The following is a 14,215-nucleotide window of genomic DNA, read 5'->3' on the forward strand; positions in this document are numbered from 1 at the left end:
GACAAAAAAAACCCAGAATATTTAGAAATGAACTGTGGCTCAATTTTAAAGTATATGAGATGAATCAGATCAGTATGTATGAGTAATTTTACTCTTAGTTTCCTTAACAGCTTACAAGGAAAACATATGTCTAAATGATTAGATTTTGAAGTCTCTTGCAAGATAACCCAGTATATTAGTAAAACTAAGAGTTTTGTGTTCCTAACTTGTTTTAATGATTTGGTGTTTGCTAAGGCGAGTGAAGAATTCAGCTTGGTGTCAAGCATGGAACGAATCGATACGCTCGATGTTCCCTCCTCTCATCACGGTTCTGGTTGTTTGTCCTGTGAGTGGCTGGTTACGTCTGTCGTAAGGGCTGCCGGGAATTGTAGGCGCTGGGCAGCCGGAAGATGGCGGATGGAACCGGGAAGCTGCAGGAGGAGGCGCGCAGGAGGAAGGAGCGGCTGACTGCTTTGAGAGAGCGGCAGCTACAGGTAAACGAGGCTCGGGCCTGTATTCATCAGCTCTCCGATCTCTAACTTTAGGTCTCAGTTTACAAAGTGATAAAACTGGGGAATCGTATGACAATCCCACATTATGTTTACAGCCTCCCTTACTTTTAAGATACTACTTCTTGTCGTAAAGGTAAAAAATATAATATTGATGGGACAAAGTGTATCGACATTTAACACATCCATTGAATGACATCGTGCAAGAAAGAACCCCAACTTGCTAATTATCAGTGACATAAAATACCAAGTACTGCAGATAGTTTATAAACCAATCAGTTTAATATCAGAGTTTTTAGAAAATAAAACCTTATGAAGGAAGGAATAAGAACACTTGGAACTGAGAAATACAATAATGAGCAATCAGCATGGGTTTCAAAAGGGAAAGTCGTGCCTGACAAAACTTAATTTTTTTTGAGAAGGTAACAGAGGATTTGCAGTGGCATTGTGGTAGATGCAACGTATCTGGATTTTCAGAAGGCCTTTGCCCATAATAGAACTGTGATGAAAATCAGTGAATGTGGAGTCAAGGACAAGTGACAGATGGATTCCCAGCATGTTTCAAAACAAAGCAGAGAGTGAGAATTATGGTAGTTATTCAGTTCAGCAGTATGGGGGAATTGATTCTCTAAAAAGATCGCTGACGTTTACAGCTTAGATCGATCATTTGGACTTTGGAAATAAAAATGCAGTGTCTAACCCTATGGGTGACTAAATTAGTGGGGTTAATATTCAGTGTTGAGGAGCTCTACAACAAAGTAGAGAAATGCATTCCATTAAATTGCAGTAATATAAAAGCAAAATATCATGTATGCTGGCAATTTAAGATAAAAACAAGCGTTGGATAAACTCAGTCTTGTGGCATCTTTGGGAGAGATGCAGAATTGATAGTTCAAGTCAAATTGCTATTCTTCAGAACTGAAGAGAGGTGGATGAGACATGTGTTTTATGCTGTTGAAAAAGATGGAGGGGCAAGTGGAACAAAAGGACAGGCCTTTTGGTTTGAGTTATGGTCAGGGAAAGGTTCAGGGGGATTGGAGATCCGTGGATTTCCAATGAGCAAAAGCCAACTGGAGTGGTAATATTTATGGAGAAGACAGACAATAGATCGAGATTTGATACCCAATTTCAGGGCTGGAAACAAAGTTTGAAATCAAATAAAAGCAAAGCCGTCTGAATATAAAACCATGAATAAAAACAGTACAAACACTGAGGGATGAAGAAAATGGGGTCATTGGAGGAAATGATCTTAAAATATTAACTTACAGTTATGTGGTCTGAAGTTGTTCTTCTCAATGTTGGATCCAGAAGGCTTTCAAGAGCCTAAATAGAAAATGAGATGCTGCTTTTCCCCCAGGTAGTGTTGAACTTCACCAAAACACACCATGCAAAAATAGAAATATGAGCATGAGGCCAAGTGGTATTATGAAATGCCAAGTGACTGTAAAGACAAAGATAATTGATGTGGACTGAGCAGAGGTAATTTGCACAGTGGTGACTTGTTCTGCATTTGTAGTCCCCAGTGTTGAGGTGACTATGTTGTCAGCAGTGGATGTAAATAGACGACATTGAAAGAGGTACAAGTAAATCATTCTCCGCTTGGAATGAATATGTGGACCTTGGACAAATGTCACTTGTCCTGTGATTATATAGGAAGGAATTATTGGAGGAGGCGAGAGAATGAGGTGATGGAGGAGAACTAAAGTGTTGCAGAAGGAACAGTCCCTTTGGAGTGCTGAAAGGAGATGTGAAGGGAACATTTGTTTGGTGGAGGTATCCAGCTAGAGGTGGCAGTAAAGGTGGAGGATAATCCTTTGAGTATGGAAACTAGTGGGGTGCAAAGTAAGTATATAGGAGATATTGTTGTAGTCTTGGGATTGAGGGGAAAGGTGAGGGCAGAAGTGCAAAAAATGGTTTGGATGCTGACAGTCATATAAATTATACTGCAGATGAGTCGCATAAATAAATAATCTCTAAGTACAGGTTGGACAAATAGTTGACAAATTACAAAAATGAAGATGTACGGTACATTTTGGTCAGAAGAATAGAAATGCCACAATTAGTTGGAACTTGAGACTCCTTAAGGTACGGGAACAAAGGAATGTCAAAGTACGAATATATTAATTACTAAACATGCCACAGGTTAACAAATCCATTTAAAAAAACCCAATGTTTCTAGCGGGATAGATTTAAAAAATAGCGAAGCTATGTATCAAACTTTGATTGCATCACATTTACAATACTGCCTTCAGTTCTGCTTTCCTTGTTAAAGAAAAAGATATTGAAACAATGCCGAGGGTACTGAGAATATAGAGAACATAAATCCCATGGGTATTTAGAAAGGATTGATGGGCTTTGTCCTTTTTTTAATTAAGATGGCTCAAGAGTGAATTAATGGTGATCTTATGAAAGGTTTTAAACAAATAATTACAGAGAGCATGTTTTCTCTTGTGGGAAGAGCATGAGCTAGAGACAATTAATATGAGATAGTCACCAAGAAATCAGGAGTAACTCCAGAGGAAACTTCATGGTGCAAAAAGTGATGAAAATATGGAAATTCCTGTCACATGGAGTGATCAAAGTAAATAGACATATTTAAGAGGATGCAGAGCAAGAGTATGAGAGAGAAGAGAATGGAGGATTATAAATATATTTAGATGAGAAAAGATGGAAGGATACTCAAATAGCATGGCCTTATTGGCTGAGTTTTCTCTTTGTGTAGTGTATGTATGGTGGGTTTTCTTCTCCTTCACTTGACCATCAGCTCTGACATACAATGAGGCCAAAAAAAATCTGGAATTAAGAGGCTAATGATAGAATTGTAGAATCATACAATACTGCCCATAGAGTCTGCAGTGACAAACGTTGCCGTACATCTGCACTCATTCCACTTTCAAGCACTTGGCCCATAGAATTGAATGTTAATTAAATGTCACATCAGGCTTGAAGGGCTGAATTGCCTTCCTGCTGCTCTACCTTTACGCTCTTATGTGAGGAAACAAGAAAAAAAAATGGGAGAGAAGTTTGAGTCCTGATGAAGGGCATATGCCTGAAACGTCCATTCTTCTGCTCCTCGGATGCTGCCTGATCTGTGCTTTTCCAGAACCACACTCTCGACTCATGGCCAGAGATGCTTGGAGTTCACAGCAGGGGCATACTAAATATCTTGGCCAACAAATAGTGATGCAATGGAAGGAGATGTGGGGATGAAGAACTAGTGTAATGGAGGAAGATCTGATCAATGGGAGGTGTATTCATGAAGGAAAGCTCATTTCTGCCAGCATGGATGCTTTGTTGGTCAGTAAGAAATAGGTTGGATTATTTTGCAGGCAATTGGTGTGTGCTATCATTTGGAGAGTGATTTTTTAAAAAATTAATTGATAATGGGATGTGAGTGCCACCAGTAAGGGTACTACTTATTGCCTGTTCGTAAGGACCCTTGAGAAGATGGTAATGAACCTTCTCCTTGAATTTCTATAGTCCATGTGCTGTCAATTCAGCCACAGTGCCATTAGGGAGGAAGTTCCATGTCTTTGATTCTGCTACCATGAATGTACAAAGATATAATTCAAAATTAGGATGGTGTGTGGCTTAGAGGGGAACTTAAAGGTGCAGTTTCCATATGCCTGATGCCCTAGTAGTAGGTGGTGAAAGTTGTGGGTTGGGAAGATGCTGTTGAAGGAGAACTTTAGTGAGTTGCAGCAGTGTACTGTGTAAATAGTACATGCTGCTGTCTCTTTTTTCCAGAAGTAGGAGAGAAAATGTTCAAGATGGTGAGTTGCTTCTGATAAGGTTTTGACAGACACTTGATTATTGGGAGTGGGGTTGTGGTTATTGGGAGGGGAATTCTGAGGAGGATATTTTACTGGAAAGGGTATTAGGGGAGGAAGATGTGATTCAGATCTCTGATTTGATCCTGTTAGATCATTTGGCTTTATCCTGTACCAGCTTTTGGTCTGAAATAGCTTCAGTTTTAATATTCTCGTGGTTTTCACATCTCTGTTGCTACCTGCTCCATATCTGCATTGTCCTTAAAGTTCACAGCCCTCCAATTCTGTATCCATCAAGTCAGACAATTTTAATTTGATAACTGGTAGCAGAGTAGTTATTCGTGCCTGGGACCTAAGGTCTGACATTTCCTCTTTTAACTTCTTTGAAATCTATTTCTTAACTGTCCTAATATTTCCTTTTGTGCTTTTTTTTGACAAACTCCTTGTGATATTTTCCAATATTAAACAACAATTGGCATTAATAGATATTTTCAGTCAAGCTATTCATGGCACACCTCTAGGAGATAATGGAATTTAATGTGGGCCTTCTCTTCCAGAGGAAGGAATACTGTCACTTGCTCAGCAGAGCCCCTGTAAAAATGGTATTTATATAATGAGTTAGGATTCAAAAAGGGAGAGCATATTCTTTAGATGGAAGGTGAATTCTGGTAAAGAAATGGGGATGGCGAGTAGCGCGTGGAAATTCTGAGTCTTGGTTCAATAACGATTTTTATGTTAGTGCCAGCTCACAGTCTCTAGGTTTCAGTAGAGATCGGTAATAATAATTATATACATAGTAGTTTATTTGTAATATAACACACTTTTTACATGGATATTCGTACTTTTATGTAATACATCTTTGTTTTATAAATTTGGGTTATTGTTGTTCTTGATGAGAATGAAATTTATTGTCAATGTTTACTTAATCTGAGAAGTTGATACAATTGAGAGCAGTTAAGAGTCAGTCATTTTTAAGTTACTGGGGACAAATATTGCCAGGCAGGGTAAGTATGCCAAGTTTCTTTCTCCAAACGTCAGTGGTGAAATTCTGCAACCAAAGGCAGCTTTGTGGTCTCTTTTACTTACATACAGATTTTTAAAAAAATCAACTTGCCAAAGGTGGAATTTGAATATATTCTCTGGATTACGATCACCTGGCCATTACAGCTAAGAAACTACCCTTGAATTTATGCAGGGACTTATCACAGCAAAGAATTTGCATCATTGGAGTGTAATGGCTATTCTTATGTCCGGCCTAGTTGTTCTTGCTCAGCAATTCCTCTCAATGGGGCAGTGAGCTAAAAGAGTAATTTACTTTTAATTATGCTTTGAGGAGAGAATGTTGACCAGAAGATCAGGAAGGTTCCCTCCTTACTGAGTGTTATGCAATATTGCATGTGATTGCTTGTGCTTGTATTGCTCAAAGTATTTGAAAGATGTCAACTGTAACCACACACTGCTCCCTCAATGATGAGGTGTTGCCTCAGTCTGGGTTGTAAACTCAAGTCTCTGTTGTGTGACTATGTGCACCTTGAACCATCTGACTTCGACTACCAAAGTTAGCCAAACTGACAGTTCATTGATTTAATTAATGGCTTCTCCCAGGAACGTGGGGGAATGTGAAAAGGAAGTAGTTACTCTGCTACTGCTGTTTGTGATAAGGTCGAGTTTGGACTGCGGTTGAAAGAGGAAGTTGCTGCTGCTGCTTTGCTGTAGTAGATTCAAATCATGTAAATACAACAATACTTTCATCTGATATTGGAGAGCTTGGAATGATCAAGAAATATTTGGCCCAAGGGAACAGATATGGAACTTTGTTTTCTTGCACATTGATGCCATTTCATAAAAAATAACTTTAAAAGCAAAAGGTAACTCAAAAAGTTACGAAGTGACCTAAAACATCTGTTGAGATAGGTTACTGCCCTTACTGAGTAGACAAAGCAAGGAAGCTGGAGATATATACACAGTGATTTGTATTGGCAAAGGATATGGGAGTCAATGACTGCAGCTCTTGTGCTTTGATTATCTTCCTTTCTTGCCTGTGAATTTTTTTTAATGCTTGGCAAATGTTGATTCTCAAGAGTGAAGCAGGCACAGTCAGACTTAGCTAAAAGCTGTTTTGCCAATCTGTCTTGGCCTCAACTTTAGGTTACCTTTCTGCTACAGCATTCTCAAGTGTCTCACAACAATAATCCATAGTTCCTGTTTAGAATTGAAATGGAGCAATTTTAAGTTGCTATTTTCTAGTAATTGTTTATAACAAGGCAATTAAATCAACTGCATAGAACATGTAGTGTTAGCCAAAAAGTCAATGGATTTAACAAATTCATTCGCAAGTTTTGCAACAATGGGATTTGAAGTCACAAGTGCACTGTATATGTTCTGAAGAAGGATCACACTTACGCACAGATTTCTCTGCACAGATGCTACCAGATAATGCTGAGTTTCTCCAGCAATTTCTGATTTTGTATGTTTCAGGCCTTTATAGAGTCTTAGAGATGTACAACACGGAAACAGACCCTTCAGTCCAACTCGTTCATGCCAACCAAATATCCAAATCTAATCTCGTTCCATTTGTCATCACTTGGCCTGTTTCTCTCTAAACACTTCCTATTCAAATACCGATTCAGATGCCTTTTAAATGCTATTATTGTACAAGCCTCCACCACTTCCTCTGGCAGCTCATTCCATACACACACCACCCTCTGTGTGAAAAAGTTGCCCCTTAGGTCCCTTTTGTATCTTTCCCCTCTCACTTTAAGTCTTTGCCCTCTGGTTCTGGACACCTTCATCCCAGGGAAAAGGCCTTGTCTATTTATCCTATCCATGTCTCTCATGATTTGGTATCCACAATTCCTTGTTTCATTTTGTTTGGCTGTTAGTCCACTCCTATTATTGAACCTAACACCTTGGACGACTTGACTGTATTAAACCATGCTATTTAAATAAAGCAATCTACACATGCACAGAAAGCCTGTCTCATCAATTAGGGATGAATTTGGGCATAGGTGAATTTAGAGACCCAACCATTGATGTTTAGTGATTTATGACTGTGACTATAGCTGAACTGGACAGTAATGCTTTCTGTGAGTTGGAAAATGGTTGCATACTTTGAAGTTGGGATGAGGATTGATGTCCTCATGTGAAGTTGTGTTGAAGGGTTTATTAGAGAAAGGAGTAGACTATTTAGCCCTTCCCAGAAACAGGACAAATAATCTTAAAAACACAAGCCTTGTTCGTAATACATGGAGCATTTGAAATAAAAAGAATAAATTAGTTGTGTAAATAGATAAAACAAGTACAATATATTTGACGTTATCGAGACATGGCTGTTGGGTGATGAGAGCTGGGAACTGTACGTTCAAGGATATTCAATATTTGGCAATGGCAGAGAGAAGGAAAAAGGAGGTGAAGTTGCATTGCTGGTTAATGAGCAAATTAACACAACGGTGGAGAATGATATTAGCTCCGTTGATGTAGAATCTGTGTGGGTAGAGCTGAGAAACACCAAGGGGCAAAAAAAATTAGTTGAGATCATATATCGATCCCAAAACTGTAAGTTGAGATTCTGAATGGCATTAAACAGGAAATTAAGGATGCATGTAATAAAGGAATATTTGCACTTGTGGATGATTTTAATCTGCAAATATTTTAGGCACATCAAATTAATAACAATACTGTTGAGGAGAAATTCCTGGAGTGTATGTGGGATAGTTTACTGAACGAATATGTTGAGGAACCAGCTGGAGAACAAACCATCCTGAACTGGTTATTGTGTAATGAGAAGGAAATAATTAGCAATCTAATTGTGAGAGGCCCTTTGGAATGACTGACTGTTATCTGATCGAATTCCTCATCAACGTGCAGAGTGATGAATTTGATGCTGAAACGAGGGTGTTAATCGAAATACATGAACTGCAGTTCATGTATGAGGTGCAGGTTGGCTATGATAGATTAGGGAATGTTTTTTAGTGGAATGACAGTAGAAAGGCAATGGTAAACATTCAGTGCATGGGTGAACTGCACTAATTGTTAATTCTTGTCTAATGCAAAAGTACAGTGGGAAAGATAGCTACACCATGGCTTAAATGGGAAATTATAGATAATATTAGATCCAAGGAAGAGGCATACAAATTTGCCAGAATAAACAACAGGAATTGGAACAGTTTAGATTTCAGCAAGGGAGAGCAAAGAAAGGGAAAACAGATCATGAGAGTAAGCTTGCAGTGAACATAAAAACTAATTAAAAGCTTCTATCGGATGTACCTTCAGAATACTTTTGACAAAGTCCACATAAGATATTAATGTGGAACATTAAAGTGGATGGAATTGGGGAAAGTATTTTGAGGTGGATAGAAAACTAGCTGACAGAAAATAAAGACCAGGAATAGATCATTTTCTGAATGGCAAGGAGAGAATAGTGGGGTACTGCAAGGATCAGTGTAGGACCCCAACTGTTTGCAATGTTTGTTGATGACTTCAGTGAGGGAACTAAATGTAATCTTGCCGCATTTGAAGATGACATAAAGCTAAGTGGGAGGGTGAACTGTGAGGAGGATTCAAAGATGTTAAGTGAGATTTGGAGAACATAGAATATAGAACAATACAGCAGGCCCTTCGGCCCACGATGTTGTGCCGAACATTTGTCCTAGCTTAAGCACCCATCCATGTACTATCCAATTGCCACTTAAAGTTCGCCAATGATTCTGACTCTGCCACTCCCACAGGCAGCGCGTTCCATGCCCCCACCACTCTGGGTAAAGAACCTACCCCTGACATCTCCCCTATACCTTCCACCCTTCACCTTAAATTTATGTCCCCTTGTAACACTCTGTTGTACCTGGGGAAAACGTTTCTGATTGTCTACTCTATCTATTCCCCTGATCATCTTATACACCTCTATCAAGTCACCCCTCATCCTTCTCCGTTCCAATGAGAAAAGGCCTAGCACTCTCAACCTATCCTCGTACGACCTATTCTCCATTCCAGGCAACATCCTGGTAAATCTTCTCTGCACCCTCTCCAAAGCTTCCACATCTTTCCTAAAGTGAGGCGACCAGAACTGCACACAGTACTCCAAATGTGGCCTAACCAAAGTCCTGTACAGCTGTAACATCACTTCACGACTCTTGAATTCAATCCCTCTGCTAATGAACGCTAATACACCATAGGCCTTCTTACAAGCTCTATCCACCTGAGTGGCAACTTTCAAAGATCTATGAACATAGACCCCAAGATCCCTCTTACAAGCTCCTCCACCTTACTAAGAACCCTACCGTTAACCCTGTATTCCACATTCTTATTTGTCCTTCCAAAATGGACAACCTCACACTTGGCAGGGTTGAACTCCATCTGCCACTCCTCAGCCCAGCTCTGCATCATATCTAAGTCCCTTTGCAGCCGACAACAGCCCTCCTCACTATCCACAACTCCACCAATCTTCGTATCATCTGCAAATTTACTGACCCACCCTTCGACTCCCTCTTCCAAGTCATTAATAAAAATTACAAGCAGCAGAGGACCCAGAACTGATCCCTGCGGAACTCCACTTGTAACTGGGCTCCAGGCTGAATATTTACCATCTACCACCACTCTCTGACTTCGACCGGTTAGCCAGTTTTCTATCCAACTGGCCAAATTTCCCTCTATCCCATGCCTCCTGACTTTCCGCATAAGCCTACCATGGGGAACCTTATCAAATGCCTTACTAAAATCCATGTATACTACATCCACTGCTCTACCCTCATCCACATGCTTGGTCACCTCCTCAAAGAATTCAATAAGACTTGTAAGGCAAGACCTACCCTTCACAAATCCATGCTGGCTGTCCCTAATCAAGCAGTGTCTTTCCAGATACTCATAAATCCTATCCCTCAGTACCCTTTCCATTACTTTGCCTACCACCGAAGTAAAACTAACTGGCCTGTAATTCCCGGGGTTATCCCTATTCCCTTTTTTGAACAGTGGCACAACATTCGCCACTCTCCAGTCCCCTGGTACCACCCCTGTTGACAGTGAAGACGAAAAGATCATTGCCAACGGCTCTGCAATTTCCTCTCTTGCTTCCCACATAATCCTAGGATATATCCCGTCAAGTTATTCAAAATGTCCAACGCATCTTCCTTCCTAACAAGTATCTCCTCTAGCTTACCAGTCCATTTCATACTCTCCTCTTCAACAATACGGTCCCTCTCGTTTGTAAATACTGAAGAAAAGTACTCATTCAAGACCTCACTTATCTCTTCCGACTCAATATACAGTCTCCCACTACTGTCCTTGATCGGACCTACCCTCGTTCTCGTCATTCTCATGTTTCTCACATACGCATAAAATACCTTGGGGTTATCCTTGTTCCTATCCGCCAAAGATTTTTCATGCCCTCTCTTAGCTCTCCTAATCCTTTTCTTCAGCTCCCTTCTGGCAATCCTGTATCCCTCCAATGCTCTGTCTGAACCTTGTTTCCTCAACCTTATGTAAGCCCCCTTCTTCCTCTTTACAAGACATTCAACCTCCCTCTGATTGAGTGGGCAGTTATATGTCAGAAGTAGTATTATGCGGAAAGATGAAATGTTATCCACTTTGATAGCAACAGGATAGCAACAGGAATACAGATTTCTTATCAGCATTGCTATAAATTGAGCGAGGGGCACGTGCAATGAGATCTTGCTATCCTTTTTACACCAGTTGCTCAAGGGAAGCACGCGCTTGACATCTGAAAATAGTGCATCAGGCAGTAAAATAAGGCCAATGGTATGTTGGCCTTCACAATGAGAGAGTTTGAGCACAGTAGCAGGGATGTCTTGCTGCAATTATGTTGGGCTTTGGTGAGACCACACTGATATTATATGCGTTTTTTGTCCTCTTATCTGAGGAAGGATGTTCTTGCGAGAGACGGAATGAAGCAAAGGTATACCAGACTGATTTCTGATTATGAGGAGAGATTGATTCAGTTAGGATTGTATTTGTTGGAGTTTGGAAGAATGAGAGGAGATCTCCTAAAAATCCATAAACTTCTAACAGGACTGTTAGGTGAGATACAGGGCGGATGTTCCCAGTGGAAGGGGAATTCAGCACTGGGGTCACAATTTAAGATTGCAGGACAAACCATTGAGGACCGGGATGAGGAAAAATTTCTTTATCCAGAGAGTGGTGAATCAAGGAAAGCAGTTGGTCAAAACTTTGTAACAAGAAGGAGTTGGCACTTGGGACTACAGGGATCAAAGGATGTAGGGAAAGTGAGAACAGGCTGTTGATTTGGATGATCAGCCGTGAATGGCAGAGCAAGCTTGAAGGGCCAAGTGGCCTACTCCTCTTTTGTGTATTTCCATGTCTGTTAGGAACAGAAGAAATAGGAATTGCACAAGGCCATTTGGCCCTTATGGCCTCCTCCTCACGTAATGCCACTTTCCTGCAATGCCCCCATATCCCTCGATGACTGTTGAGGTTAGAGCGGTAGATGTGATCTACGTGGACTTCAGTAAGGCATTCAACAAGATTCCCCACAGGAGACCTTCTCCATAGCAAGGTTAGATCTCACGGAATACAGGGAGAACTAGCCATTTGGATACAGAACTGGCTCAAAGGTAGAAGACCAGAGGGTGGTGGTGGAGGGTTGTTTTTCAGACTGATGCCTGTGACCACTGGAATGCCACAAGGATCGGTGCTGGGTCCTTTACTTTTTGTCATTTATATAAATGATTTGGATGTCAGCATAAGAGGTACAGTTAGTAAGTTTGCAGATGACACCAAAATTGGAGGTGTGGTGGACAGCGAAGAAGGTTACCTCAGATTACAATAGGATCTTGACCAGATGGGCCAATGGGCTGAGAGATGGCAGATGGAGTTTAATTCAGATAAATGTTGCTGCATTTTGAGAAAGCAAATCTTAGAAGGACTTATGCACTTAATGGTAAGGTCCTAGGGAGTGTTGCTGAACAAAGAGACCTTGGAGTGCAGGTTCATAGCTCTTTGAAAGTGGAGTCGCAGGTAGGTAGGATAGTGAAGAAGGTGTTTGGTATTCTTTCTTTTATTGGTCAAAATATTGAGTATAGGAGTTGCGAGGTCATGTTGCGGCTGTACAGGACATTGGTTAGGCCTTTGTTGAAAGATTGCGTGCAATTCTGGTCTCCTTCCTATCGGAAAGATGTTGTGAAACTTGAAAGGGTTCAGAAAAATATTCCAAGGATGTTGCCAGGATTGGAGGATTTGAGCTACAGGGAGAGGCTGAACAGGCTGGGGCTATTTTCCCTGGAGCATTGGAGGCTGAATAGCGACCTTATAGAGGTTTACAAAATTATGAGGGGCATGGATAGGGTAAATAGGCAAAGTCTTTTCCCTGGGGTCGGGGAGTCCAGAACTAGAGGGCATAGGTTTAGGGTGAGAGGGGAAAGTTATAAAAGAGACCTTAGGGGCAACTATTTCACATAGAGGTGGCACGTGTATGGAATGAGCTGCTAGAGGAAGCGGTGGAGGCGAGTACAATTGCAACATTTAAGAGGCATTTGGATGGGCATATGAATAGGAGGGGTTTGGAGGGATCTGGGCTGGTTGCTGGCAGGCGAGACGAGATTGGGTTGGGATATCTGGTCGGCATGGATGGGTTGGACCGAAGGGTCTTTATGACTCTAATCCAGATGTGGTCTGATTAAGAGCTTGGATCACTGAAGCATAATTTTCCACCCCTTTCATTCTAGTCCTCGAGCAAGGAAGTCTGGTATAGCATTTGCCTTTTTGATGATTTTCTGTATATGTTCATGGAATTTTAATGTTCTATGATTCTAACCATGTTTGTATCACAGTCTTCTTGGGTTTTCACCATTTAGAAAGAACAGTTTTTTCAGTCCAATGCGGTTGAATACATACCTATACATTGAAATCCATTTTTTCTTACCAATTCACTTCATCTGTAGATGTTTCTGAATAATGATAAAGTTTTACATTCATTAACAATGCCACCTATCCTATATATTTGGAAAGTTTTGATAAATGGTGATTTATTCTTACTATCTATCCCTTCATCTAAGTTGCTAATATCAAAAACACAGATGCACCTGAGTCACCACAAGTCTCATTCTACCAATTAGAGTATCTGCCCATTCTTCTTTTCTCTGCCTCCTTCCGTTCAGTCAATTTCTGAACCAGATCAATAATTTGTCTTTGATTCCATGAACTTTAACTTTAGTTAATTATCTTTTATGAACACATAGGTTCTGGAAATCCAAATAAGAACATCCAAAGACATTCTCCTATTCGATACTTTAATACATCTTCAGAGAGATTTTTTCGCGCATGGTCTACCCTTTACAATTCTATGTTCGCTCTTTGAGAGCTAAAGATTTTCAAGATATGCAGTCACCTTTTTAAAATAATAAACTGTATCTCCTGCCAGCTGATGTTAGACTAGCATTATAATTAAAAACAAAAATCGAAAGAACTGCAGATGCTGGAAATCAGAAACAAAAACAGAAATTACTGGAAAAGCTCAGCTGGTCTGGCAGAAATCAGAGTTCATGTTCAGATCCAGTAAGCTGCCTTTAGAACTGATGGTAGCTAGGAAAATGAAGACAGAGTTGGGAGGGATGGATGTTAGGATGATTGCTTCTGTCGTTCAGTATTTGAACCAAATACTGAACGACAGAAGCAATCATCCCAACATCCACAAACGAAGCTGCGTTAGAACATTAGTTCAATGAGCCATCACACTGCAGCACAGAGGAACTACGAAGAGCAGAGGAAAATCACCGATACAGTGTATTCAAAAAGAACGGGTACCCAACAAACACAGTCCACCGATTTCTTAGCAATAAACCCAAACAAGCAGACAAAACGCATCCAGAAATCCTAGCCACTCTCCCCTACATAAAATACATCTCTGAAATGACTGCCAGACGACACAGACCTCTTGGCATCATGGTAGTCCCACAAACCCGCCACACTAAAACAGCAGCTAATGAACCT

At 40.5% G+C, this 14,215-nt stretch overlaps 1 protein-coding gene and 1 long non-coding RNA gene across 2 annotated transcripts in view; one reads left to right on the plus strand and one right to left on the minus strand.

Annotated features, from left to right (window-relative positions):
- Positions 1 to 324: 324 nt before the first annotated feature.
- Positions 325 to 14,215, plus strand: part of ccdc12 (coiled-coil domain containing 12) — an 88,413-nt gene continuing 74,522 nt past the window's right edge. Inside the window, exon 1 of the mRNA XM_043687963.2 lies at positions 325 to 473. Coding sequence (XP_043543898.1) covers positions 390 to 473 — 84 coding nt within the window. The 5' untranslated portion in view covers positions 325 to 389. The remainder of the gene's footprint in view (positions 474 to 14,215) is intronic.
- LOC148150464 (uncharacterized) overlaps positions 1,802 to 14,215 on the minus strand; it is a 40,247-nt gene continuing 27,833 nt past the window's right edge. Inside the window, exons 2-3 of the long non-coding RNA XR_015756854.1 lie at positions 13,121 to 13,173; positions 1,802 to 1,856 (exon numbers count right to left, since the gene is read on the minus strand). This is a non-coding gene — a long non-coding RNA (uncharacterized LOC148150464). The remainder of the gene's footprint in view (positions 1,857 to 13,120; positions 13,174 to 14,215) is intronic.

The sequence above is a fragment of the Chiloscyllium plagiosum genome, unplaced genomic scaffold (genome assembly GCF_037043375.1).
Source record: "Chiloscyllium plagiosum isolate Xiang-an unplaced genomic scaffold, Cpla_swu_hap1 HiC_scaffold_4, whole genome shotgun sequence".
In the NCBI taxonomy this organism is placed as follows: Eukaryota; Metazoa; Chordata; class Chondrichthyes; order Orectolobiformes; family Hemiscylliidae; genus Chiloscyllium; species Chiloscyllium plagiosum.